General features: G+C 38.0%; 2 protein-coding genes across 10 annotated transcripts in view; one reads left to right on the top strand and one right to left on the bottom strand.

Moving 5' to 3' along the window:
- The window catches only part of SALL1 (spalt like transcription factor 1), a 248287-nt gene extending 242729 nt beyond the window's left edge, over positions 1-5558 (top strand). For 4 of the 5 annotated variants that reach the window (XM_074583110.1, XM_074583111.1, XM_074583109.1 and 1 more), the window contains one exon: positions 4511-5558. The gene's annotated coding sequence lies outside the window, so the exon portion shown is untranslated. The remainder of the gene's footprint in view (positions 1-4510) is intronic. The other variant, XM_074583105.1, reaches the window with a different exon arrangement.
- On the bottom strand, positions 72-27773 carry CYLD (CYLD lysine 63 deubiquitinase). Of its 5 annotated transcripts, none has more exons than XM_074583114.1 (18): positions 27085-27552; positions 24114-24195; positions 22598-23257; positions 21384-21551; positions 20277-20382; positions 19153-19251; positions 17902-18018; positions 15867-16246; positions 14198-14363; positions 13236-13377; positions 12565-12687; positions 11164-11255; positions 9974-10040; positions 8741-8873; positions 8021-8129; positions 6806-6924; positions 5946-6162; positions 72-4713 (listed from the first exon to the last, which is right to left on the bottom strand). In XM_074583114.1, the coding sequence occupies exons 2-18, from the start codon at positions 24117-24119 to the stop codon at positions 4529-4531; spliced, it is 2889 nt and encodes a 962-aa protein (XP_074439215.1). In that variant the 5' UTR covers positions 24120-24195; positions 27085-27552; the 3' UTR covers positions 72-4528. The 5 variants fall into 5 exon arrangements, with proteins under 5 accessions (XP_074439215.1, XP_074439214.1, XP_074439216.1 ...); XM_074583113.1 differs by having other exon boundaries at positions 21249-21551; positions 27085-27551; XM_074583115.1 differs by lacking the exons at positions 24114-24195; positions 27085-27552 and adding an exon at positions 27601-27773 and having other exon boundaries at positions 21249-21551.
- Between the last annotated feature and the right edge of the window lie 141 nt (positions 27774-27914).

Genomic DNA, 27914 nt, shown 5'->3' with positions numbered 1-27914 from the left:
GTAAGTACACAAAACAAACTAGCTCAACACACTCCCAAAATTCCAAGCCCCCAAAGAAATGAATAGAGCCATAAGAATAATATTTTTAATTAATATTATTAGTGAGAGCACATGGTACATTCCTTTCCAGCAGCAGCTAATTCTGTCTACCATTGGGGGGGGCGGGGTGGGGGGAGTTAAGGCTAGTTGAGGGCAACGTGATATAACAGTTTGTTTCCCTAACTCATTCTTGGAGACAGCCTTTGTACGTTTAAGAGACTATTTGTGCACAAAACATGGGATGTTTATTTAGCAAAACATCAAGAACAGAGAAAAACATGCTTTGTTACAGTGGTAAAAATACACAAAGCTTTCAAGCTGCTTTTTACACCCACTCAGTTCTGAAACCATAAAATTCCAGTTTGCAGCATGTTGTGCCTTAGCATTGTATTAAACAGGCTATTGTTGGGGATGGTGGTGACCAAGTTCAGCTAGTCAGTGGAGTATAAAGTGCACAAGAAAAATAAGTGCATTGAAATGAACCATTTATGAGTAAGAGTAATTCCTGTTACACATAGTATTTGCTTAAAATGGAACACTCACAGGCTGCTTAGTAAAAACACAGCACTACATTGGCAAGAGCATAGAATCGGTATCACAGATATTAGAAAGACCTTTACTGAACATACAAATTCTTTGTGTTTTATCTTCCAATTATCTCCAAAAGACAAACATTCTGATGGAGGTTACTGTGGGTCTGGGGTTTCTTTGTTTGGATTTTTGTTTTAGCAATGTGTAAGGCATCACTTCTAACTAATCCCTTTTCTCTTTCCCCTCTATGTTCAAAATAAGCAAGCATTTAGTGGCACAGTGATTTGTTCAATATTCTACTGATTTGAGCTAATTTGCTTTACTCATTTTCTAAAAATTATTATCAATATAGGGGCTGAGAGTTGTGTAAAAGGGCTCAGTTTTTCTCCCCCATTATGAAAGTTTATGCAACTTTATGTTTTTACAGGCTGTCAGGAACCCCATTTCCCACGTGTTTTCCTACTCTCAGGTTAAGGCCATTGTTAGCAATACTTAAGAGCCGAACCATGAAGCACTCATCTAAGTGCTAGTAATTTATGGGCACATTCACCAGTTTAAAAAAAAAAAAGAGAGAACTGACTGGGAGGTTCCCAAATGCATTAAACACATAAAAGTCGGGTGCTTAGTCACTGGAATCTTTGGGCATTACATTTAGCAGCAGCAAATGCTTTAAAATGCAGGCCGTTTCTTCAAAATAGCTTATTCAGTTCCCCTACAATACATGCTGAAGGCTAAAAACAGTTTCTTACCCTTGTATACAAGTTAGTTTATAAGGTAACAAGTTCCTTTATACTTTTCCTTTCACAGTGAAACCACTTTTCTGTCTGTATACTCCTTTCTGAAAAAGGAAATAAAAATTGAGGTTAGTTTCTGTAACATTTCATCTACATTGCCAGATTATCTCCAATCCAATGCAGTACACCATAAAACAATGCTTTTTGGCTTAAAAGATGACTCAATCATTGAAAACCAACAATTTTTTTTTTGTGTCTGTGTGCCATAGGTGTCTCTGCCCTCTGAACTGATAAGCAATAACTGGCCATGTAATCATATACTCTTTGCAAAACTATTTACTGTTTTGCAATAATATGAAGTACTACAAAATACAGGCTGTAAAGTAACTGCCTGCATTTCAAAACACACTATTTGTCACCAAACAGCACCCACAGTAATGCATTTAAACTCCCGCCGGTTTTTCTGCACGTTGTCTACATGCAGCACAGTATGAGTGCACACAACTTCTTTTCCATTTGCAGTCAAAGGCCAGAAGATTGGAAGCAAGAAGCCAAGAACTTCATTCACACCCATCTATTTTTATTCACTTCTGCTAATAGAATACGTATCCTGAAAAAATGGGATTCTTGGATAGTTGCAGTTGTGAAAGAAAGTGGGTATTTTGCTTCTTAATACGGTTCCCAAGTCCACGTCTGGCCATAACAGTTCCACGGCTCTTCTCCAAGTCCAGGCAGGAAGAGGTAACTCTAACTCTAGGTATAACACAGTATCTGTGACGGGGTGGAGGGGAGGGAGAAGATGACACGAGTGGAAGCCGTATTTGGGAAACAAATCTAGGGACAGGGAAGAGAAAAAATCCAGACATTCAGATTGGTCTCATTGGTACATAGGTTTGTGCTTGTTCATTTTGTAAAGCCTTTATGTTTGCTCCTTGGACAGAGGGGGCGCCACTTGCTACTGCTTCCATGTTGAGTCAGGATGGTGCTGGGGGAGTGAAGGTATCAAACTTTGTAGAAAGCAAGTTGAGAGCCTGCTGTATTGTTATTGCCTTTTTTTCGCAAGGCCCTTCTTCCTTTGCTTTGCAAACAGCTCTATTTAAAAACATCGCTTGAGGTACCTGGAGGCTGTGGCCAGAGTTCAGTGTGCAGCCACGGCTGGGCTATACTTCCTGCTCAGATGACTGAAGTGTTCTTGAGCCCATTTTAGTTAGTACAAGCTGCCGAGGCAAGAGCTATAGCTAGTCTTTGTACATTCTAGTGCCTAGGAGATACTTCTGTGGTGTCTTTGTTGACACCTCTGAGCACCTGCAGCTGCTGAGGCAGAGCAGGGTGGCATGGAGCCAAGGAAGAGCCAATGGACAATAACCCCTCCCCTGGCAGATGGTTACAGAATCCATATCCTAAAGCTTCACTGAAGTTTTTCAGGAGAGAAAGAGTTCAAGAGCTCATAGCAATACTGAAACTAAAGCGAGGGGTTTTTTTAAAGCTCATAGTAGTACTGAAACTAAAGAAATAGAGTTTTGCCAAGGAGTACAGACTAGATAAATAAGGCAAGGGAACATGGAAGCCAGGAGACTATTAGAGGCAAAAGCAACAGTGACACTTTAATAACTTCCTTGCTCTTGAGATGAAAAATTAGAGCACACTTCACACAGTGGCTAATGGAGCAGATCAACTCTCTCAGCACCCCTCGCTTTAGACAGATTAGTCCTTCAAGCATAATTTTCAAATCTCTCTCTAGTACTGTTCTGTGGCGGAGCATGTCCCAAAGAAAGGTTTCAAGCTTTCCCAGAAGAACCAGTAACCACATTTTCTACAATATGGATCAGTCTCCATTACCTTTAGAACATTAGCTTTTTCTCTGTTATATTTTGTGACCTGTCCTTCTACAGACTTGATCCCAAAAAGGAAGTTTTCCATATAAAACATCTCAGAATTGAAAATGTACAGCTCACATATATGCAATTTGTACAACCAGATTTTACTGTATGTGTGTGTATATATATATATATATAGAGAGAGAGAGAGAGTTGTGTGTTTGCTAGTCAGTGTAGACAGAATTAGCTAAAAAGCAACTAAAACAACAGTATTTCATTGCAAACAGGAACCCACAGACTTCCAAGTGTAGTATTTTACATCAACACGGGTTTTGCAGCTTTTCAAGTTCAGTTGCATTAGGTACTTGGTATACAGTAAAACTCTGATCTACTTTTATTTATAGTTTCCTCTATTCATTAGTAATCCTGAAATGAAGAGTCAGATGTATAACATTTTCCCAGGTAGTAGCTTCATGTACTGTAGAAAAGTCAGTTTTGCTTTACCAAGGACTAGAATCCACTTCAGTAGCATTCCCTGAGACAATCCACTATTTTATTGTTTTGTCCTCCAATCATTTGTATATAGTTGCTGTTCTGTTCCAGACTGCTTTGTTTCTTTAAAAATAGACACTTAGAAAGAGACATCTGTTAACTTTCACTGCTAATTTTATATTTCAGCAATTACGCTTCCCCTTAATACCCTCTTCTCCTCCTCTTTTTCCTCTCCAAAAATTGCAAGTTAACAGATAGCAAATCTGTGTGCTTGATTTTCACAAGATAGGAATTCAGATCTTTAATGTTAATTTTTGAAGATGCAAATGTGTGAACTGAAAAGAATGTAGCGGACAGCTAACAGAACAGAATTAATATGCAATGAGCAGTCTAAAATTTATCTGACTGAAACTGAAGTTATTCTCTCTTCAAGAGACAGAATCTATGATGCCAAAAAGATCAAGGGTGGGGAGAAGTGCTGGATGGGGAGGATACAGAAACACAAGAGAATCATCATCCTTCGTCCACAGAAATGCACTGAGACACTCTGTATCTTTACATTCTCAACGGACTAAGGAGGTTTCTCCTGATAGAATTCCACCTTAACATTTCAAAAAAGCCTGTGTACAATCAATGCACTTAAAGCTTTAAGTTTTAGTAACTTCACTTAGACTTTGTTTATAAAACAAACACACACAAGCACACACTTCCCAGAGTGCAAAATGCTTAAATACTTCAATTACAGAACTCCACGTGTAGTTTTTGGAACAGTAATCCTTTCGCTCTCAGAGTCAACTTCTTCCTTGTCATCGCATCCATTGCCAGCAACGGTTGCATTAAAACTAACCAAAGAATGCAGCAAATGCAATAGTCGATAACTCTATACTGTTTCTTCAGTTTTTCAGAGGACATTGTTCATTTGTATAAACTCATCGTTGGACTCTGATACATGCACATGTAAGCATCACAAAGTAGTCTTCGTGCACAACCTTGAATCTTTCTGGAATCCAGTGAGTGCAATTCTTCTAGAGACATCTTCAGGTATTCACCAACTTCTGGACATGGGGTAACTTGGGGAATGTTAAAGCCATTCTGACCTCCTTTTAACCATAAGGAAAGAAAGAGAAACGGATTAGGATAGCATCGACATCTATTTACTCTTTATAATGTAATAATGTACTCCAGCTCAAATGCTACTGACAACTGGTAAGAGCTGATGAATTCATAAAGCACGAGTGTCTGTACCTGACTTGCAAGACTAAGGCAGTGTTTGCTACTCCCATTTTCCATGTAGAAATGAACAAATTCAAACAACAGAAGTATGGACATCCACGATACTGTTCCCCACCAGACATTTTTAGGTTATAGCACTAGCTGAAGAAAAATATTTGTGATACAAAAATCCCTAAGGTTCAACAGGAGATACATCTAGTGATGTGGATACATCAGGAATGTGATGTACATTCCTGAAATTAAGTGGTTCTTTACAGACTTCAGTCGTACACATTCCAAGCACTCCAAAACAAAGCTTCGTTGCCTTCTGGTTGTTGTAAGGAGACTTTAATCCTGTAGCAGTTTCATTTTTAATAGGAGGCACGATTCTTCTCCCCCACTCCCCAAAATCACACTGTAACAGAGGGGCTCAAGAATTCTTCGTACGAAGAACTGTTACTGTGAGTCTGACACTTGCATGTATTCCTGTTTTTCTCAGACACCAGAATGAAATAGTGCTTAAATAAGGACTCTGTTCAATGCAGCACAATCTAAGAGAACACTTGTTTTACTGACATTTGTGTTATTACAGGGTAACAGTTTTCCACTGGTAACTCTAAAGAGGTTCAAAAGAACTGCATAAATGGTGCAATGTGTGACTATTTTTTATGCTAAAGACAACCTACACTAAGTCATTTCAGCAAAAGCAATAAAACTATTTTCATACTACCTGATAATTGTGTACGTCTGCTTAAATATAGACTGACAGAACATATTCCTGCAATTGATTATTTGAAGGGGATTCTCTCTGCCAAACTTGCAAAGTATAGAAACATGTGTAAGAAGTCTTGCTAAAAAACTTCTGCGCTTAACTTCTCTACCATCTATTTACCAAGGTATCCAATTTAGGTGAAATTCAGCTGATGCAAATCAGTGGCTGCTATGAAATCAATGCACTGAGGTAAGGCTGAGTCAAGATTAGTGTCCCAGCTTCATGTACGTCAAGTTAAATGATAGTAATATCCCCAAAACATTAAGAAATAGGCACTGAAATTTAAAACAGTAATACATGTTAAAAAATTAAGTAAAAATTAGTAAGAATAAATAAGACATCTCCTACCATCCCGATCTGCCATGCTGTCAAAGAAAAGCCAGGCGGAGTCATCCCTCCCATATTTAACAAAAGCTACATAGTGGCTCGTTTCTATGCAGAGAACAGCAAACAACTCCATCTTCTGGTACGGGATGCAGCCATGTCGCCAATCCCAGTCTGGCAGATCTTTAGGTAGTGACAATGGATTGAATTTATGACTCTGTCTCTTGGGATGAAGATGAACCTACAATTGAAGTGATATTTCAGAAGAGAAAACGCACCCCATAAAATTATTTCTGTCAGTGGCAAACAAAGCTAAAAAGAACATTACTGCTGAACAGAGAAGGAAATGCAGTAACAGTAGCCGGCTAAACGTTTCTTCTATTTTTCCCCACCAGTACAGTTCAATATTGCCCAGAAAATGCAAATCTAAGGTTAGAAGGAAGGTCAGATTTAATGCAACAACACTGTACTGTGCTCAGACTTGAAAACAAGCCATGACTATGGCAGCTTCATGCCAGTTACCAAACCGCTCTCAAAATTAAACAGTTTTATGTCATCAATTTATCCAGTCAAGCAAAGTAGCATGTACATAAAGTTAGGATTTAAAGCAGGCAACAGGGAACAGACTCCAAGCTGCCTATGATTACTACTTCTCCACTGTATTCAGTCCTGGATTTGGCAGTTGCCATGTTTTCAGTAAGAAAGCGTTGATGAATACACTGCAGGGTCACGTGGCGTTCCTGGTTTGTCACCAAAGGCTACAATTCACTTAGTGGGTGCAGTTCCCCTACTGCTGGTGAGAAAGTCCTACTATGCTCTTGTGATTGCTACAGCATGTACCATGTGGGTTAAACCCATGTAGAATAACAAAGCCAACAACTTACTTGTGTGTTGCATGTTTTGCAGAACTGCTTGATTTTCCCAGCAGAAATATCAGTATCTTCATAGCATTCTCTGCACTCATACATAGCAAGTCCTCCACATATACGGCACTGCCTGGGAGCTGCAGTTTTAAAGAAGATATTAGTCTCCAATTTTGGGAGGCTTTTTTTGTTTTTTAAGACAAGGGGTATGGAAAGGAGGGAGGATTACTACTTTAAATAGAGAAAAACACTACATTAAAAAAAGCTAAAACCAGATTGCAAATCAAAGCAGAAGTGTACCACTGTATTTAACTTCTTCCCCTTGACATAATATGACATAAGAGAAAAAGCTTTCGAGTGGTAAGTTGCAAAACAGAAGATGATAAAAATTAAGTTTTATGAACTACATGAACAAGTAAAAACACACTTTGAAATTGAGTTTGTTCTCTCTATTGGTATTGGTACAGCCAGCTCAGCCCCTATGTCTGTCAACGCCAGAAAAAAAACCCAGCATAAGCTGATGGCCTTTTCTTTCATTGTCATGGCCATTACAGCTTCAACAATTAGTATTCTAATAAATTTTAGCAGTTTTATTAATTCTTATCTCAAATATAAAACCTTTTCCTAGGTAATGCAATGAAAAAGTCAGTGGATGACAAGTATCAGAAATTTAGGTCCCAAACAACTGATAGGTTTAGAGTTGAAAATGCACCATCACTACATGCTGTGGGTTTACATCATCTCAGGTTCTCCTCCAGTTTGATTAACTAATGAAAAAAAGCTTAGAAACAAGCAGCACAAACTGCTTGAACTAATGAAACTTAATCATCATTGTCCTGTTAACCAATCTTGGTGCTACACTTAGCTTTTAAGATTTCCTGCCTGCCATATTAATGAATTGTTTTGCTGCTAATAACTGAGTTTTAACTCTTATCATAGGTAATTATACATAATAACTCAATTTTAATTCTTGAGCATCTATACAATTAAACATAATCAAGCAAGTTATATTCTCTACATTCTTCTGAATTATAGCTTTTAATTGACATGAGATTAAAAAACAAAAAAGCATTCTAGCCAGTAAACTTTCCTTTCTCCTCAGCCTGAACATCTTGCATTACCTTGTTCAATATTTAATAAAAACCAAACCCCCAGAACTACCAGGAATACTTACTTTCACTGTTAGTCACTCTCAACAACTTTCTTTTATTACACAACACAATGTTACATACTTACTATCTTCAAGTAAGTCTGTTATATTTAATTCCAAGGATGGAAAAATTTTGTTGAACATTTTGAAGTCTTTTCCAAACCGAGGCATCTGGATAATCAGGCAAGAGGGTGCCTAGGTAAAATGCCAGAATATGATGTAATGAGCTTGAGATAGATAATTATCTCAATTTAGAGATGCAATAAACATATTCATGTTATTTAAACTTGCAGCCCATTGACTTCAAACTTAACAAGATGGTAAGTAAACCAAAATTAAGTCTTTGAGAGAAAGTACAGCTAAAAAAACCCAAGCAGTAAAGTGGCATCTGAATTACTATCAAATGTTTTAAGTCACAGTCATGCACAAGTATGATATTAAACATACTGGACTATGCTTCCTCATTGCGGGGGAGGGGGGGGCGGGAGAGAGGAAAAAAAAAATCTTCCCTTTGCAAAGCTTTTTACAGACAGAGGGATCTCAGAATATTAGTCCTTAAGACAACTTACTGGCAGTAGCTAAGAAGTTTTCTTTTTGTAATTTGGTCCATTCAGCCAAAAGATACATGTCATCAAGTCAGCCTTAAAATACTTTTGTAGTGTAGGCAACCTGCACCACTGACCTAGCGCTCCCATCTCCCACGCATCCGCGTTTTGTTTACGCACCAAATCCTACTTTTGTCCCATTGCTGAATGGGCCACTACCTAGGTATCATCACTTCTAACAAAGCAACAGCTGTCACCAACCTCCGCAAACTTCAAGTTGCTGTTGATGAATGACCACTCGAGTAACTGCTGAATTGTCGGGACTCCAACTTTCTCATTTTTGTCCATAAAAATTTGATAGAAGTAACAGTCTTGTACTTTCTGACCTGCTGATCTAAAAACAGATTTACAAAAAAACAAGATTCTGAAGCCGTACTGTAACGATGAATGTATTTTACTAGGAAAATAACATCTACCAGAAAATTGTCTATACAACATCCCCTCTGCATCGAAATATATTGGGGTTTTGGTATAAAAAAAAAAAAAAGCCAGCAACAACAAAGTGCCTGAGAAGATATCTACACTGTTTCCGACAGTGGAAGTCGGACATAGATGGCTAGTGTTGCTAGATAGTTAAGAGAGAACTCACAAAAAGGATTTAAGGGCTGTCCAGCTCTTATTTGTTAAGAAGCTTTCCACACCTAGGCAAACATTAAGAAGGCAGGCTACTACACTAAATGCCAATGCCATAGTAAGTGGTCTGGATAAACGTCTTCATCCTCACCAAAAAAAAAATCAAAACAAAAACCAAAACAAATCAAACAAAGAAACCCACCCAAAAAACCCACTAAAACAAACACACACCACAAACCAACCAACCTCCCCACAAAAAACCCCCACAAATAATAAAAACCACAAAACCACAACACAATTTTATATGGGTAGGGAGAGGGACAAAGGCTTAAGCTACCCATTTAATTAAGTTTTGAGGTCAAAGACAAACTTGATCAAGGCAAACCACTGAAATATTTTCATTAGTCTTAAAGAAGAAATGCAAATCAGTTTCCATGGCTTAAACGCTGATTCAACGTTTGTCCCAGAAACCTCTGCAGCTTCTCCCAGAAATAAGCAGCTGTAAGCTGCAGGCCACAAGAAGTAGTGCTGTAGGGTCCTCTTACAGCAGCCCTTCTGCAGCATAACTAACAGGAAGACAGTGAGGCTCTCATGCAGACAGCACCAGGACAGGGGATCTTTGTCCAGTTCTCATGAAACTATGTTCATGAACCTTTGCAACAAGACACCAGCGAGGCAAAACCCACCTACCAAAAAAGGTAGGAAATCGTGTCACATTTGTCAACATATATTGAATCTTAGTAGAAATATGAACCACAAGTCAAAGGTGCTCTAAGAGCTATCTCAATTTGAAAGGCAGCAGATAGTGTCTCCTCATCAGCCTCTACAAACAGATGAGTTCAACAAAGAAAAGAGATTCACCTTATTTTCAACAGTGGCTCAACTCTTAGAATATGGTGAAATAAAATATTCAAAAATTCTTCTGGATCTAGGAGAGGGAGGAAAAAAAAAGCTTGTTAATATGCAAAACCAGATACATTATTCAAGACTGATTTTAAATGAAAGTTTTCAAAATTTTAGTAGGAAAAAAGTAAAGGTTTCTTTTACAGCTTTATTAACACAATAAGATTATGACAAACTATGAATATTTTCATGACACAAACCTCTGTTTACTCTTTTGGTGTCAAATGGCCCTAATAAAAGACACAGGCTCAACAGCGTAACAACATTTTCCCATAAAGATCAAAAAGATACTCTGTATTTCAGAGGAATCATTTGGCGCCACACAACTTTTCCAGGAGAAATAAAAGCTTTCAAAAGAAAACAGTGAAACTGCAGAGAAGCAGTGAGGAGCAGCGACAGTAACACTTACATAAAAACCACACAATAGTACAAAGTTCATCTAAACTAGAGACCGAGCTGTCTAACCAAGAATGCAGCCAACGCGAGCTTCCCCGAGGACTGTTCTCCCCCAACACCAAGAGTTTTCTGGTGTATTTCTCTTCCTGCCGCTAACTGCAATAAATATTGGTTTTCAGCATTTAGCATTTAACAAAGAAAGTAGTGTTCTCCCATACAAAAACAAAACAGCTACATAATACAAAGCTAATTAATCATTATATGCAGCAGAAGATCAAAAGGTTGGGAACTGACTTTTATAACATGATTAATACTTTTTATTTATTAAATACTACATAACCATTGTGACAATGAGATGCTGTAGTGGAAAGATTATTCCTCAGCGACCAAAGTGACATTTTGAAGGAGGACAAAGACCCCAGCCTTATCAGTCTTAATTTCTGAGGAAGAGCCTTAGATCTCCCCTAACAGCTAGAAGGGAGTTACGTGGGCACAGGAAGGCAAGAAAAGAAATCCATTCAGTGAAAGACTGTTAACGGCAGAAGCGGTTCAGCCAGGGCTCCTTACGGACTCGAGGATGCAGAGAAGAGCTTTTTACCACCCAATGGTCACAGAAATCTCTGGCAGAGATATTACTGCTACAGAGAAATATTTGTATGCTTTGTTCTGGTACAATTATATGGCAAGGTATTTCAGTTCCTTCATATTATTATTCTTACAAATCTCAAAGAAAGGAAAACATCCCCAGTTACCTTTTTCCTCTGAAGTGAATCCTGATGCAGCCTCAACTTTTTCAAGTATTTTCCTCAGCTTCATTATTTTTGTAGCACATACATATCCATATCTAAGAGAAATGGGTTTAATAAGCTATTAGCTAGTTTGCGATCAAGTCAGAGAAGTAGAAAAAAAACCCCACTCTTAAATGCTGAAATACAGGCTCTCAGATCCTCCTTTTAACTGTGTACAGTATTTCTTCAAAACTATTTACTGACTCCTCATATTCAATCTGGCTTCCAGGTTTTTTAATGCAGTATAAATTTAGTGCAGTGCTCAGTGTTCTTGCATAACCTTTAAGAGCTCTTTTTAAACATTAATAAACAGGATAACTGTTTTCCGATTTGTCAGTCAACTACTTTTGTTTTGTTTTCACTCTAATTTGCAACGCTCAATACATCGCTTTCAGAATGTCACATAACAGCAGTGTTGTGGGAGTTGTTAATAAAAACAAATATTTCAATATTTGAGAAAAAAATATAGAACTGTATTGCTGACATAAGCAGCTGACGTTTTTGAGCACTCCATCTTTTCCTCTAAAACTTTACAAAAAGTGCAAATAAAGTTGTGAGCATGGTGGAAACGTAGGAAAAGTAAGACTTTCAGTCTTCTCAGCCATTTACAATTTCTGCTATTTGGTGTGTATCCTACTACCTATATACCACAGAACCCTGGAACACACCAGGCAAAGTACACACACACGAGGGTTCAGAAGCCATCATTTTATTCCAGCAATCAAAAGTAAAACTGTGATAAATTGTTCAGTGACAGCCTGCAGAATTTCAGAACTACAACTGTGTTATTTGCATGTTTAAGAAAAATTAAGCTAAAGCCAAATAACTTCTCTTGCACTTCGCCATATTTCCTTTGTTCATTGTGCCTACGAAATTACAAAGCTCACGTTAAGTTCTGCAGCGTTTTGACCACTTGCAGATCGCATGTAAAAATTAATGAAACTTTTACAGCCCCATCAAATCTATCAAATTGTGAAACTCCACATAAGATAACCCAAATACTTTTCTTGTCAAGAACAGCAGCATTAAAAACATGTAAATACGAACGCTGTGAACAAACGTACCCTGTTTTTATCAATGTTTTTGTACTCATACCTATGCAAATTTTACAACAGCTTTATGCTGATCACATTACCAAATAGAGAATAGTGAAAATATTTTCTTGCCAAAAAATGAATCACTATTTCCAGTTAGCACTGATTAAATTTACCACGAAGAACAAGTAAAAATACACACACAAAAAAATTGAACAGACTGGCAGCAGCAGCTAGCCAAACTTTTTGGGTTTGCGATAGGAACACATACACGGCAGGATCTAGTATAAAATTTACATTAGACCAGAGACCAGTTCATGTCTGTACTTACATTCTCAGAGGATTCACAATCTCTGTCCGCAACAGCTCTTGAGTCTCACTATAATACTCTACGTCATTCTTTTCTTTAGGTCTGAGTAACACGGTGTCCAGAACAGAGCTAAAAGAAAACAGGCTACAAAGAAAAAAAGAAAAGGAAGGTTGTTTTAATGCTGTAAGATACAACCGTTCAGATGCCTGAGCAATGTAAGACAAACCAAGCAAAGCCACAGGAAGAATTAAAAAACTAAATAAGCTCAGAAAGAGAGAATTATGAACAGCGGACAGCACAGCTGTACTAAATAGTAAAAGTCCACTCTAACCCAGTATCCTTTCCACAGCAGAGTACAAAAACAGTTGTCAAGGCAGGATTCTGCACATAAGTCATAAGAAATATTTCCCTCCCTCCACCCCCCAGGTTCTGTACTCTTTCATCCTTCAACCCTTTACAGTCAAAAAGAGCATAGATACATAAAGGCCAGTACAATTTGGACATGATTAGCACTTCACGTTATGCAGCGAATGCTGCAGTGCTTGTTCAAATTGGAAGAGCGTAGTAATGTGTCAAAGACTGCAGCGCATGACTTAGTAAGCTGCACAGTAATAGACAGACAGTCGTTACAACAAAGATCACATGTTCTGCATTTCTAGCGTGGGATGCCACTATACAAATTATGAACTTACCAGAATAAGGTGGAGTCTAAGTAACAGGAGTTGTAATGACCCTGGATACCTTTCTTCTTTCCAATCATTGTCTCTAAACCTTCTTTTTCCATTTTTGGAGGAGTGTTTTCTTCTACCACTTCACTTAAGTAACCTCCAAAGGCTGAAATTTTTTTTTTCAAAAGACACTTTAAAGCCTCAAATTTTATCCCCCTTGAGATTTTCCTATTAATGTTTTATAGCTAAGTTGCTGCCTTAGTGTAAGCATTCCTTCTCTGGACTAGAACAGCATTTTATTATAGCTGAGACTCACTGCCTTCCAGAGAGTGAACAAGGCCTTACATTCCACTGACAACGCACATTAGAGTGCTTCAGAAAGCCTGCAGCACTGAATTAATTTTATCCAGTAGGAATGAAGTTCTCTCCTCATTACAAATGCCCTGTTCACACTATCTTACAAGTATCAGACACTTTCTTTGCTGTTGTCCCAGGCAATACAACATCACCCAAGAAATCTAAAATATTTGAAGTTAGAAAAAAAAAAATAATATTGAGTTTTTCACCACTAACTTCCACCACAGAAATACATGTTAATACTTAGAAAAAAAAATTAATTGACATTATAGAAAAATAACTGTTGTTATTTCTGATAATGCATCACATATTGCTGGAGTTGCAAATACCATTTTCAGCAAGATTGCTTTACAACTTCTAAAATAAAAAATGTACGGCATAACAAAAAATCCCTTTTATGAAATTTCTTTAAATATATTAACATTTTCTTGTTTTAAAGCATAAAAAAGCAACCCATAGAAGCACTATGTTTTGTACAGACCAATCTTCTATTCATTAATCTCATTTAAGTAATACCCAAACAGACTTTCAAGCGTTCAATACAAAGAACATAATGTAGGAATAAATGAAACCAAACCCCAGGTCGGTTCCCAGCTGCTAAGTAAGTAACAAGCAGAGAAGCTCAGTACCTAGAGAGTTGCAGCGTTCAATCTGGTTGGAAACAGGCTGTAGTGAGGCAAACCTGGAATCTGGCCTGCAGCTTTTGAGTTTAACAAAAAGAGCTTTCTTCGGAGCACAAGTGAAGTATCGAGTTCCTTTAAATGTTCCATCCGTACAACCTGCACATTCATCTTCCTGAAAATTCAAGTGAGAATTCACTGTTTTTCTTATTTCTAGAATCCTGCAGTAAGACATTTGATAAAATATCTACCCATAAGTCACCCTTCAGGTACTTTGAAGCTTGATATACAATGTTCCTGCATTTTAGCGTACAAAGCTTCAGCTGTGGTGTTCTTTAACTGGATTTATTGAGGAAATTGAGAGTCACTCTTTTTTTCTTCATGCTTAAACTTTCATTCCATCCAAAATAAAACAAAAATTCCATCAGAAGCAGCTTGGGGGAGGTGGGAGAAGAGAGCAAGAATTAAACCTAGTCAACACTAGGAACTTAACTAAGCTAGCTAATCACTCCAGATTCCTTCTGTAATTAGAAAGAGCACACATGCACTACTGAGCACCTTCTAAAACTCAATTAAAATCACTAAGCATTGGCTAATATGAATACTTCCAGCATGACTGTGGCCTGCACAAGATACCTGCTTCACAACACCCAAAATGTGCATCAAGGAAAACACAACACAAGCTAGCTACGAAAAATAAGAAGTCATCATTATTTATCTTTGGTAACATGATTTAAGGTATATTGTCTGCTTACTAACAATGACTTGGTTTTAACACAGAAATGCATGACAGGCATGTCCAGGACCCCAGTTTAACACAAGGCATCCTGAGATGCAATCTCAGAACACCTGTGACAAGCTATAGCTTGAGTTTCACCCAAAAACCCTACAGGCATCGGGATTTTTTGTAACAGCTGAAATTCCAGTCACATTCTCATCTACTTTGCTAAAGATGTTTGGTTTTTTACATAATTGTACACTGCTTTATCTGAAATTTTACTGAATGTTATCCCAAAATAAAGAACCCCATCTCCCTAATTTCTTACACATTAATTTAACTGATAGCCAATCACAACCTTGGCAGCACCTGCCACAGAGTAAACATCAGGATGTAACAGCAATTCATGTTTGCAGCAACTGTGGATTTACAAAAGGGCCCACAGCAACACATAAAGCACATGGCTGTCAAACCAACAGTATCACTACCATTGACTCTCGAAACCAGTGTTGTGACTCTGACAGTCATAATCCTGATGCTGCCCATTTGCTGCTGTGCAAAAAACAAACAAACAAACAACTGATATCCAATAAAGATTCTTGCAGTCAGGGCATTTTACGCAGATCTGCATTTCAAAGAACCTTTAAATACCTTTTTTCAATTAAAATCTCCACAAAGTAAGCAAAGGGCACTCCTGTAAAGTAAGTAAGTGACCAATCCTACAAATTCAATTCTGACACAAAAACATCTCGGAGCCTATTAACAGAGTAAGGTCTAGGGCAGCCACAGAAGTCAGAGCTCATCTAAGAATTTAGCTATGTTATAAGGAGATCACATGGCAACCTGTCTGGACAAATTCCTCCAGACTGACTGCTTCTGCAAAGTATACAGGCACCAACTCTCAAAATCAAAACTAGTAACATGTAGTTAATATTGATACGAACTACAATTTGTATTTACCAGTTCCAGTCCAGCTAATACTTCATTTACTCCAGGGGGCTGGCCAATCCAGCGGATTACTCCATAGAAAGGAGGATTTTCTTTAACTTCAGCCAAGGAACCTGCTTCAAGACCATGTGAGTTCCCAACTGGGCCGGCTGTTGACGGACTCTCCTGGTTAGCCGTAGTATTTACATCACCAATGACTGACTGAACGGATAAAGAGAGAGGACTATGTGCAATAGTACCATTAGTAGCTGATGTTTTTGTCAAGCTAAAAGGGAGGGAGTGAAATCTGTTTTCTGTAGACACAGAGTTTGTTAAAGGTGGCTGCAGTGGCGGTGAAGAATGCCCAAATCCAGGAGATGAATCAGTAAGAGATTTTGCAGGATCTTCAGCAACTGTTAAAATAAAAACCAAAAGGTCGGTAAATGTTGGGGTTTTTTCCCCCCATTCTACAAAAGGAAAGACTTAGCTATCAAACCAATGTAGTGGATCCGCAACCACATCTGATTTAATGGGTGTGCTGTACAGGAATTGCTAACAGCTGGGGACATATGAGAAGATGTTTCTCAGTTGGCAACACTGGAGAGACAGAAGTGGCTGAAGAGACACTGCTGTAGCCCTGACACCTTTACTGCAACCAACGGAAATGAACAGCACAGAGAAAGGAGATGTTAGCCAGAAAGTACAGGAAGGTTTAGACTGAAAACTCTTTTATTTTTTCCCCCACATTGGAATTTTTCTTAGAACGTAAGTTAACTGTCCCAAAGATTGTGACTGTGATGGGCAGAACTAGGAAGAACTCATTGACCAAGGAAATGATCTGGGTCACAGCTTATACAGAGATGAGTAATAGCTTGCAGACATGATTTGCAAATGGAAAAGTGTTTATTCGCCTGGCTCTATCACCATATACTGTGGTTCTAACACAAGGAATCTATCAGTGTCTATAAAGAATAAAGGATTTAAATAAGTCATGACTAATGCAGTGCTTGATAAATGAGATCACAACTAGATGTAACAGCACAAGCGTTCTGTATCTTCTCTCATCTCTCTACATGGTCTCTAATACAAAATTGGTATTCACAGAGCAAAAACCTCTTCTTCATCACCTCTTCTCTCCATGCTGCTTTATTAACTGAAGTTAATGTCCAAAAATTAAAAAAAAAAAAAAAAATTATTTAATCCTTTACTTCCATAGTCCTTTCTAGATAGGATATTTACTTTTTTTATTATTATAATAATAATAAATATTATTAATAATATTAATATATATAATAAATAATAATAATAAATACTATAATAAACTGATTTTTAAACAAGAGTTCCAAGCTGTTGGAACAGCATCTGTTAGGCAACCAAGAACAATTTTAAATTAATATTATACTTTAGTATTTAACCCTTCAGTCACTAAGCCAGACAGACTTTAAAAACTTAACCAGAAAAAAAAAAATTAGATCTGGAAGCTAATCAAGATATATGGATCCTTTGGGTACGGGCACCCATACTTGTAAGAATTCAGAGAGGGATTTTACAGAAATAGCTTTAAAAAAAATACTAACAAAACATGTATGCTTAGTGAGATTTCCCCCCCCTCCATCTTACTTCCAGACTGCTTAGCTGGCATGGCAGAATATTACAGTTCCCTTAGATCTGTAACATTAGATACAAAAAGACAGGCAAAATAAAATTACTCTATATACTTGGCTACAAGGAGTATCTTCATATCTTCCTTCCAAGCCTCAGCTTTTATTTTGCCTGCAAGACATATGCATTCCCGCAGAGCTGTGCATACGTTGCCAAGAATGTAATCTCCTACATGCAGAATAAAACAACAGGTCTGTCAATTAAGACAGAGTATATTTTCATGGGGGTTCCAAGATTCCAAGATGCTTTTTATGATATAGCACGTCTTCCGCTAAGACAACATATTCCAACTGTTTTAAATTTAAACTCATACTTGTTTTATTTGAAGAACAACAATACACTCTAGTTTTGTTATGTTTTTTAAATGAAGTATATGCCTACATGGAAGACTATAATCTCTCTTTACCTTCATCAATATACCATGGGGGTTTTGTTTTTGCTTGAGGCTGAGAGTCAACCGATGAGCCATTTAATGTGTAGAAGACTTCAGATCTGTTTCTGTTTCCAGGTTCAGAGGTAGATCCTGGAAAACAACACATTTTACTGAAGAGATTAATCTTTATTTGCAAAAGGTTATCTACGCGCTTCTTTCATAGTAAAAATTAACATACTTTCAAAAAGACCTAACTGCCTTTCCATAAAGCAGCAAACTTTCCCATCAAAGCTAACACAGTCCTAAGCTTGCAACAAGGCAGCAGCTTAACCCAAACCAATTTAATCCTCCAAGCTGAAATTTCAAGTCACCAACCTGAAAAGGCGGCAAAAAATACCCCTGAAGTGCAAATTTTTCATTGCTATAAATTAGGGATATAAGAAAGTATTTGAGATACAGTGTACAGCAGGTATTTTTTGTTTATAAAGCAAAAATTTCAGAGCAGGCAAATAAATTACCGATCCAATTCCACACAGCTATAACTTGTGCCAACGTACAACCGCAGTTACTTCAGTGAAGACCATCTCTGCCAGCATCCAATGCCAGGTAGAATGAAAGCTTACAGAACATACTGTCATTAGCATACTACAACCAAAAATGGCCACTAGTAAACTCAAAAGACACTGAATTTTTATTTTTGCCTTTGGAAGAAAAAAAAAAAAGAAAGAAAAAAAATTATTTCCCTTCCAGGGTTTTTTTTTTTCCTGAGAATATTTTCAGAATGGGACAAAACCAGAGTCAAAAGAAGTTTATATTTCAGGAATTCAATTTTGGTTTTGAATCACACAAAACTAACATATTCACTATTAAGTAGATTTGTTCCCGGACAAAAAATTTGGTCCTGCAGAAGGAAGACAAGAGAAAACTGTATTTATTTAAAAAAAAATAAAATATAAAAAACCCAAACACACACCACACTTTCCGAAAAACAGAATGCAGCCCTGAACTGCCTATTCTAGACAACCAGGTAACACGCTCTTGAATTTTTGCTAAACATCAAACTGTTTTTCATGAAAGTGAAAGTATTTTGAGCAGTCTTAAGTTAAACTGTCTACCATCCTTATTATGATTACATAAATTCATACAAATAGTCCAGAGAAATTTAACTTGACACGTAACTTAAATAATAAATGAAGTGATAGAAAACGCAGGCAACGCTTTTTCCCAAGCAACAGAAATTTGTAATCTTACCTAGGTAAAGAAAACCACAATTCCCACACGTACCTGTAGCCTTTGGCTTACTATGATTGAACAAGCTTTTGTCACCACCACCTCTTGAGGTATAGGCAAGCTTGGGAGGTCTCCTGTCCTGTGACACAGTCTCTGAGACATGGTACACGAAGAGAATATTAGTTTCCCTTTTCTATGCTTTTACTAGGTCACAGAGAAGTTCAACTTGAAACATAACTGAACCAAGGTCTAGCATCAAAAGTTTTAAAACTGAGTGAGGCAAAACCTTTTTTGGCACAAAACCAACATTTTACGAGCAACCACTTTACTCTGAAGTCTACCATTACTTCATGGACTTCACGTTTTTCAATGTATCTGCATGCTTCCATTACAGGAAACAGATGCATGAAATTCTAAACTTTGTTTTCTACCAACATATCTACAACAAATGCTCTTTTCCCAAAAATGAGTGAGTCCCCATTAATTCTCCAGAGAAGATAGGAAAAGCCATGCAAAAACATGCATCTCAACTAAACCAACAAGTAGGAGGTGAACATAAGGAAAGTTAGCCCAACTGAAGACAGAGGGCAATGGTTACAGACTACAGGCTGTACAAGACTGCACGCCTGTTAGTACTTGTCTTCAGACAGAGCGCAAACAAAAGTCTGACATGAAACTTTTCTTTCTTCAGAAAAGGAATTGTGACTGTAGTGGTTACAAGTTAACACTATTCAGTGAATTACTGTGGAGAGTGAATTTTTCCACAGTCTTCCTGTAAATTTTCAAGTATTTACTGACCGAATGCATAAATAATACTATCAATACATTTCAAGCACAGAAAGAGCAGCTTTCTGATCCAAGATATGTAAACTCCTGGAGTAAATTGAACAATTTTCAATAAAATGATTCCCGCTACAGACACTCACATATTCATGAATACTACGCAACTGTACAGTATTGTAAATACTATACAATTTGACATGAGTTTTTGTTCAATATTGAACCTTTTCTACTAGTGAGACTGTAACCAAAAGGAGGAGGAAACTGAAGAGAACTGTAACACAGAAGGTTAAACAAATTCAAGAGAATTTAGGATATTAATTCCACAGTATTGTTTTAATCATATAATTGTGCCTAGGTTGAGATGTCATCAAAGTCTGCGTTCTTTAAGTGCATACCTGGAATAACATCATTGATATGCAAAAGAAGTGTACTTTCAACACTTGCAAAACTGCACAGCTGTATCCCATTATATCTTCCATCCCAGTTTCCAATAGGATTATCCTAAAAACAGAAAAACATGTTACATGTATCCCAAGAGAAGACTTACATCATACAGAATACACATATATGTCTTTAGGAACGTAAAAATGAAATGTTTGACAACATCTACTTTTTCCTGTAACTTTGCATGTATAACAGTCTAACACTACAGTCTTAAAAGACAAACACAAACTTAAACTGTTCTTTGAGAAATATTTCCTATTTTAACAAGCATTCCTCTACTAAAATCCATTATTTATAAACAAATTACAATAATTCCAGTGCATTGTTAGGCAATGCAATCAAGAAAGTGGAAGCACCTGATCTACAAAACTACAACATCCTTTAACTGCCAAAAATTGAACAGCTGTTCATTTTAAAAAATTCAAGTTGCTAGAAATAATTTTTAATGACAAGCTTTGCATTTTCTTGAAAGATCAACTTTTGGACTCAAAACTCACTATTTTTAAGGTAGAATGAAGTCAAACAAACCAAAGTTACATGAAAAAAAGCTTTTAAAAATAGCTAACAAAGAAAAAGACATCCAGACGACTTTTTTAAAAGGCAAAACAAAGCCGGCCCCACAAGACAAACACTCAACTCTATAACTTCAAGACTGACATCTAACATTGCAAGTAGCTCAGTGGAGGCTCCTCAGAGTAACCGGAGTATTTCTCCTGAACTGTTTCGCATCAAATAGGATACCATTCACCTGATGCCAAAAACCAATTACCACCAAGGGGCATCTTTGAACACAAATGTTTCTTTCCCACTTTAGGTCAGCCTCCGCTGAAGTAGCTTGTGGATAATGTTTCTTCTTCTATATTGCATGTAATTTACTAGATAACACACATGCAAAAGTTATTAAAGTCAGATTATTTTCTTACCATGTCCACTCCAACAACGTATCCTAAACTTTCGTTTCCTGGTAAGACATCACAGAATATAACTGTCCCATACTCTATACTCTCTCCTATCTTCAGAGAAACCCTGGAGTTGATCTCCAGAGGAGGAAGTTCTACCTGCATTGCGTCAACTGGAGCTGCATAGTCACTTTCCAGTTCATTGTCATCATCTTCCACCAGCTCCAGTTTGTCCAAAGCAACAAAAACCCCACAATCCTCATCACATCTGAAAAGTTGCTTGCCTTGGTACTGTCCATCAGTAAAGCCCTGACCGCGACCTTCTTCCTAAGTGTTGGAGGAGGACGAGGAAGGGGGAAAAAAAGAAAAGAAAAAAAAAAAAAGCAGTGTATTTTGTGCAAAAGCAGACTACTACAAAAGCAGTAACATAATCCAGTGTTTTGGAGAAACTGCAGTAAGAATTTGTCTGATGAACTATAATTATATCGGAAAAATTCCATTGCCAGAGTTTGTGGCAAATGTACACACTTTCTGTCTTAGCGGAATAAAAAGGCAGAAACCTTTTTACTCAGAGAAGCATGTTTTCTTCAGGTGCAAATCTTGCTTTCATCATCAAATTTTTGCTGGATCAAGACAAGACTACTTCATACTAGACATAACGCTAAGCATTCAAAAATTCCACTTAGATGCCAAATAGAGCGCTGATTTTCAGAAGCACTTGGCCCTGATATTCCCTGAGGTTCTTAGTGGGAATTGCAAAGAATTCAGGAAGAGTTTACAGAGGACTTTGAAAAATATATTTCTAATACAAGAGTGGCATTCTCCTGAATCTAATCCTTCAAAAGCTTATGGTTGACATTAATTTTGCAGAAATATCTCACTAGGAGCACAAAACAGCAAAGTTTTCTATCTTAGCTAGTTGCTATTTGACTTTTAGGGCTCTACAAAACGAGCAGCCCTAAAATCCTGCATTTACGGATTGTCTCCTGCCACGTGCAGGAAGAACAAAGTACTCAACAGAAATATGAGAGTCAGATATTTGCCACAATGGGGATGTAACTAATTAAATTTTTCCAGGCTGGAAGAGTTAGAGTATGTTGAAGTCTTCTTGCCAGCCGATGCACCTCATCAAGCTTCACTTAACAAGCCTTAACAAGGCTGATGTGATATGGTGTGTTGACAGGTATTTAATAACAATACTTATGATAAGACTGATGGTTACAGAATTTTTAGGAGTAATGACGCTTCAAAAAAAATCCATTATGACTGCCTCTTTAAATACAAGATTTTTAGCTCATGTTATAAAACATATATGATATATATATGATAATATATATGATATAAAATATATATTCCCTTAGCAAGAAACTTACCAGCAACTCTACTCCAAAGTATATCCCTGTTAGGGATCTTTCTTGCAATAAGGGTCCTCTGAAGCGAACGACTCCGGGAAATTTATCATCTCCTGATCTCAGCTGTACTCTAACAGGTGAGCCAATATCTATTTGGATGCCTTTAGTTAACCTGCTTTTGCTTTTAAACAGACTGTATCTTTCCTCGCAGTTAGTAATGGCCAATAGCAACTCAGCTAGTTTTTCATTTATTTCTATAACATCCTTCTCATCCACAAACAGGATGGCATGAGGTTGTTCCAGAATCTTTAATCCAATCTGCAGTTTCTTGCCTTTACAAGGAATATTTCTGGAGTGTCCCACAGAAGAACGGTCTTGAAAAAACTGCCCAATGCTACCTTTGGGCACTTTCAGGAGCTTTTGAGTCTGCTTGTCTATGACACTGCATTCTTGGAGAAGCAAGTAAAAGATCCGCTCTTCCCAATAGGATGAACTTGCTTTTTCTTGACTCCATAAGCCCGAATTCATTGTGATGAAAACTTTAAAAGCTGCGCAGAAGTCTTCAAGAAAAATAAACTGTTGATTATGTGCACTGATCTTGACAAATTCTACTGGAGGGTCCAACCTTTGTGAAACAATGCAATATTTGTTTTGCAAAGAACCAAATCCAAAACAGAAAGCCTACAATAAAAAAAAAAAAAAAAAGAAAAAAGAAAGAAAAAAAGGCAAAATTAAATTGGGGAACTACGGCTAGTCTTAAGTAAAACAACAGAAAATCATTTAAAACTGTGACTAGCCCCACTCCTCCTACAGAGTAAAAATAGTTCAGCAAACTCTGAGATGGCGAACATAGTCTTGAAACAGCCATAGCACTGTTGATCACAGACATACCCATTTCTACTTGTCATTACTGTATATTTCCTCTCCTTATCTAGTTCCTCAAGTCAAGGCGCTATGGAAAAAGTGTAATGACATGCAGAAAACACACATAAGTGAAAGGAAAAAGAAATCTTAATTTCAGATGAACAGGAATAAATATCCTGCTCAAGTTTACAAACAATATTTTATGGAAGCTTTCCACTATGAAGATTTTTTCCCATGCTTAGTGACTACTTATTTTTCACAAAGTGTACTGCATCTGTCATGCCACATAACACTTTGATTTAGTGAAGCAGAAAATTGTGTCAATGCAATAAAGCAACAGAAAATTGAAAACTTAGTAATTTATAACAGCCACTTCTTTAAATAAGAGAAATGGAAAATTCCAGTAAGCAATAAACAATGTATGACAAACAAACTGTGCCAGCATTGCAACATGCAATTCTGAAGAAAAACCTGGAGACTTTTCTTTTTATCGTTTTAGAAAGTTAATTCAGTTCAACAAAGTAGGAAAAATATCACTTTCAGTTATTACAATACCCTGGAAGAAAACACATTAGTTGCAAACATCATCCTAAGAATTATAGTTCACAATTACAAGAACAATTTGAAAATACTTCATCGCACATGGTTGCAGATACAAAAGTAAAATACATACACACATATATATGTCTACAGTTTAGATGACACTGGATACATGAAGAAAAATCCGCAGTACGTTAACAGGATTTGTTCTTCTTCTAAAGATAACAGAAAGGGATAGCATACAAGTTAAGAATATATTATTACATAAATTTTCCTGTTAGTAATCCCTGATGCCACACTTTGCATTCAGTTAAAGGAGGATCTCAATGATTATTTATGAATTTAACTTCAGTATATAAAAAGCAAATACTCTTTGTCCTTGTACCCTGTTTCTCCAGATCCCGTCTCTGATGGCATTCAAACACCACAAAATCTATTGCTATTTCTCCTACTCAGTTTGATCCCAGCTTCAGAAGCTATAGGAAAGCAATGGAATCCAGTAGTACTGTAATTATTTTCATCATCTGTTTTTTTTTTTTTTTTTAAAATGTATATAACAAAACTCTTTCCCCAAAGAAAAGTAATTAAGAACCACAGAGGACATGAAATGTATGCAAAGTAGCATCTTTCAGTCACTAGGAATTCACACATCTCTGTGCTGACTTGCTGAGCCTCCCAGTGAGGCGCTCGTACCATAGAGCCACTCAAACCGAATACAACATGCTTCTCGTCCTCACAGATGTCACACGTGGGTGTCAATGTCATTATCACACTTTGACACCGCTGCTGCAGCAGCTCACAGGAGTTATGTGGTTCAAAGCGTTTCCATCTGCAAAGTAATTAACATCTGAGGGACAGAATCTGGACAGTTCCAGACCTCACTGAGATAAAGTCTGGTAGACTGTCAATCTGTTTTCAACTTAAAAAATATTTTTCATCATTTTTATTTGACATACATAAATGGGCTTTGATGTCTGTTGATGACCAACAAAAGAGTCTGATATCAGTATTGGATTGAAATAGTAGTGTTTTACACGGAAACTGATGAAGAACACAACAGGATCTCTCCCCCCCCACCGCCAAGGAAACATGATTAAATGACCATTAGTTTTTATAAGTCTACTCAGATATTAAAATAGAGTTCCAAGCAAGTTCTGTCTCATTCCCTCCCCTTACTTTTTCCAGACACTGGGAAAAAAATAGATACTGTCTTGTTCTTCATAGTTACATTTTACATTCTCAGCTTTCAAAGGCTGATACACTTACTTAAATTTCTTTTTTGCAGCCATTCCACAAAGTTAATCAATCCCCAATACACTGCAAACAAGTATCTGACATTACAGAGATCATGGCCTTTCCTATTCCACTTTTAGAAATAATTCATTTTAATTTTAATAAGTATGTATGGAAACAATATACTAACAAGATATAATAACAATATTTTAACAATTAACAAGTCTGTCCAAGAGCTTAAAAAAGGTAATTTTTTATTTTTATTAAAATTATTATTTATCATATCTATTTTTTTAATAAGTTTACTCTGCTTGCAGGTCCATTGCTGCAGAATTACATAATCTTCACACGTTTAGTAGTGAAGAATTCAGCATGAAAACATGTTAAGAGCTGCATTTATGTCATGTACTGATAACTTGACACGGTGCATGGCCAGTCTTTCAAAGTTCTTGTCATCCACAGAAATTAAGCCACTGTATACAGTGCCAAAAGGTTTTCCATTATGAAGAAGTTCATTACCACTATATAAAATGCATTCTTTTAAAAACTTCTCTAACACTACTGTCCCCTGCCAAAAAAAATAAGAAAATATACAGCTCTAAAAACCAAATCCCCTTCCTTTAGAATAATCCAAATAAGTTAGTATTTTAACGGCACAGAAAAGCTTGCTAAAAAGCATGTTAAGTTCTGGCAATATATCAGAAATATAGGTATGTAAACCACTGATTTTAAGATTTTTTTTTTTTACTGCCATTTCCCATGGAATTGATTATTCTGCAAATAAAGTATACTTGCTGAACAAAAAGCACACATGTATTGGACTAAGGCCAGAATAAACTACTAGACCTCAGTAAGAATTAACTTGGGAACCAAACAAATTATGCCTAGCAACGATTCATCATTGCACTGCACAACATACCAGGAACTACAAAACTTAGTGCATACCAGAGAGCACTTGACCATCACCACGGACATTTAAGTGTCAGAGCCTGTTCAATTGCTTTCTTCTACTCCACCTACTACCTGAATTATTTTCATGCTCAAAGGATTTTGGGAAGCAATAGGGAAAACACAGTTATGGCTGCAACACTACATACTTTGGAAAAAAATGTTTTAAAGAACGTCAGAGATAGGCCATAATACGACACGTAACTTCAAAGCTTCCCTAAACTTCCTTTTTTCCCCCTGTCTTGAGTCACTGTTCTCACTACAGAGACATCTCATCATAGAAAGTTTGCTCTGAAATATGAGAACTTTGTTTCTACCCTGCAGTAGACTTCCATGAACTATACAGAGATGTTTGAATCGGCTATCAGGTTTCAGCATGAACACACAAGTCAGTAGTTCTGGTTCAGAGCATAAAACAAAGAGGGTAAAATAAATCGTTCTTACAGAACTTTCCCTTTAAATACCAAGTTTTAAACAGCTGAGATGCAAAGTTATGTTCTTCAGCAGTCTAAAAATAATTTTCAAGGGAAGGTTAAAACTAGGAGCAAGTAAATTTAGTTGCAGCCCAATGTACACAGAATTACACAAATGGAATATAAGACATGAGTGGAAAAAGTATCAATGGTTTCTTCAAAATAGCAGCTAAAATACTGTCCAATACAAATAAGATCACACCAGTAACATGATTTTTAAAAAATGCAGCTGAAAAACTCCACTAAATTTTGTATGGTGTTATTAATTTGATACAAATATTCTACTTTAGAGGAAGAATAAAAAACACTACCAACTATCAGAATACTCTGGCATTAGATTTGGCAATTATACATCAGTGCACCATGATCGCTGCTCTGCAGACAACCCTTCTGTCAACGCGACACACGAGTCCTCTCGCTAAAATGAAACGCAACGTCTCTGTTTATCACCTGGCAAGGTAAGATGCGACAGACGATGTACTTGCAAGTCACAAGGCTCGATGCAAGGCTAAGATTTTGAGAATGATTACTCCCCCTCGCCCCCAGTTTTGGTAATCTTCTCGACTCTCAGGGCGGTTATGCGCAGGACGGGGCAGGAAAGCCCCGAAACGCTTTTTTAAGCCGGAGCAACGGGCTGCCCGGGGCTTAGCGCTGAGGTATCGGCAGCGCACAGCGGGGCCCTGGCTGGGCGCCCCGGCACAGCCCCGCCGGCAGCCACCGCCGCCCCGCCCCGGCCACGCCGCTGGGCCTCGGCCCACCGCCCGGCCCCACCGCCCTGCCGCCGCAGGGGCGGCCTGGCCTGCAGCGATCGCCGCGCCTCTAGCGCGGGGCCGGTGGCGGTGGTGGGAGCGGCCGGGGAGAGCAGCTTGGGGCGGCGAGGCCGGGCCGCGCAGCCGCCTCGCCCCTACCTGACGGCGCCGAGCAACGTCCCGCGCCAGCGCCCGGCCCCCACGGCCTCTCGCTCACCTCCTCATCCCCGGGCCTGGGCCTCTGCGCCCCGCCCGCCGGCGCCGCCTCACGGCCCCGCGGCGCCCGGCGCGGCGGCCCAGCCCGCTACCCACTCTCCCATCCTCCTCACAGCCCAGCGCTCCGGACGGCAAAACGCTCCCTGCTGCCCCAGCGGGCCCGCCCTCTCGTCCCCCGGCCCACCTTCCAGCCAATCACAGCGCCCCGGCGCCACCGCTCCGAAGCGCTATTGGCGAAGAGCGCCGCCAGGTGACGAGGTGATTCGGGGGTTTCCACTCCGTCAGGGTTGTATGAGCCGCAGAATGGGGGTGGGG

This window comes from Larus michahellis, chromosome 4, assembly GCF_964199755.1.
Source record: "Larus michahellis chromosome 4, bLarMic1.1, whole genome shotgun sequence".
Classification (NCBI taxonomy): Eukaryota; Metazoa; Chordata; class Aves; order Charadriiformes; family Laridae; genus Larus; species Larus michahellis.
Note: the sequence above shows the minus strand (reverse complement) of the source record. Positions and strands in the feature narration are given on the sequence as shown.

Bases quoted from the DNA above. Each gene is read 5' to 3' on its own strand.
- CYLD (XM_074583113.1), bottom strand. The intron at 21,552-22,597 runs GTAAGTTTCTTG...TCCAACACTTAG, and splicing joins ACTTTGGAGTAGAGTTGCTG to GAAGAAGGTCGCGGTCAGGG. The intron at 14,364-15,866 runs GTAAATACAAAT...TTGAATTTTCAG, and splicing joins TATTAGCTGGACTGGAACTG to GAAGATGAATGTGCAGGTTG.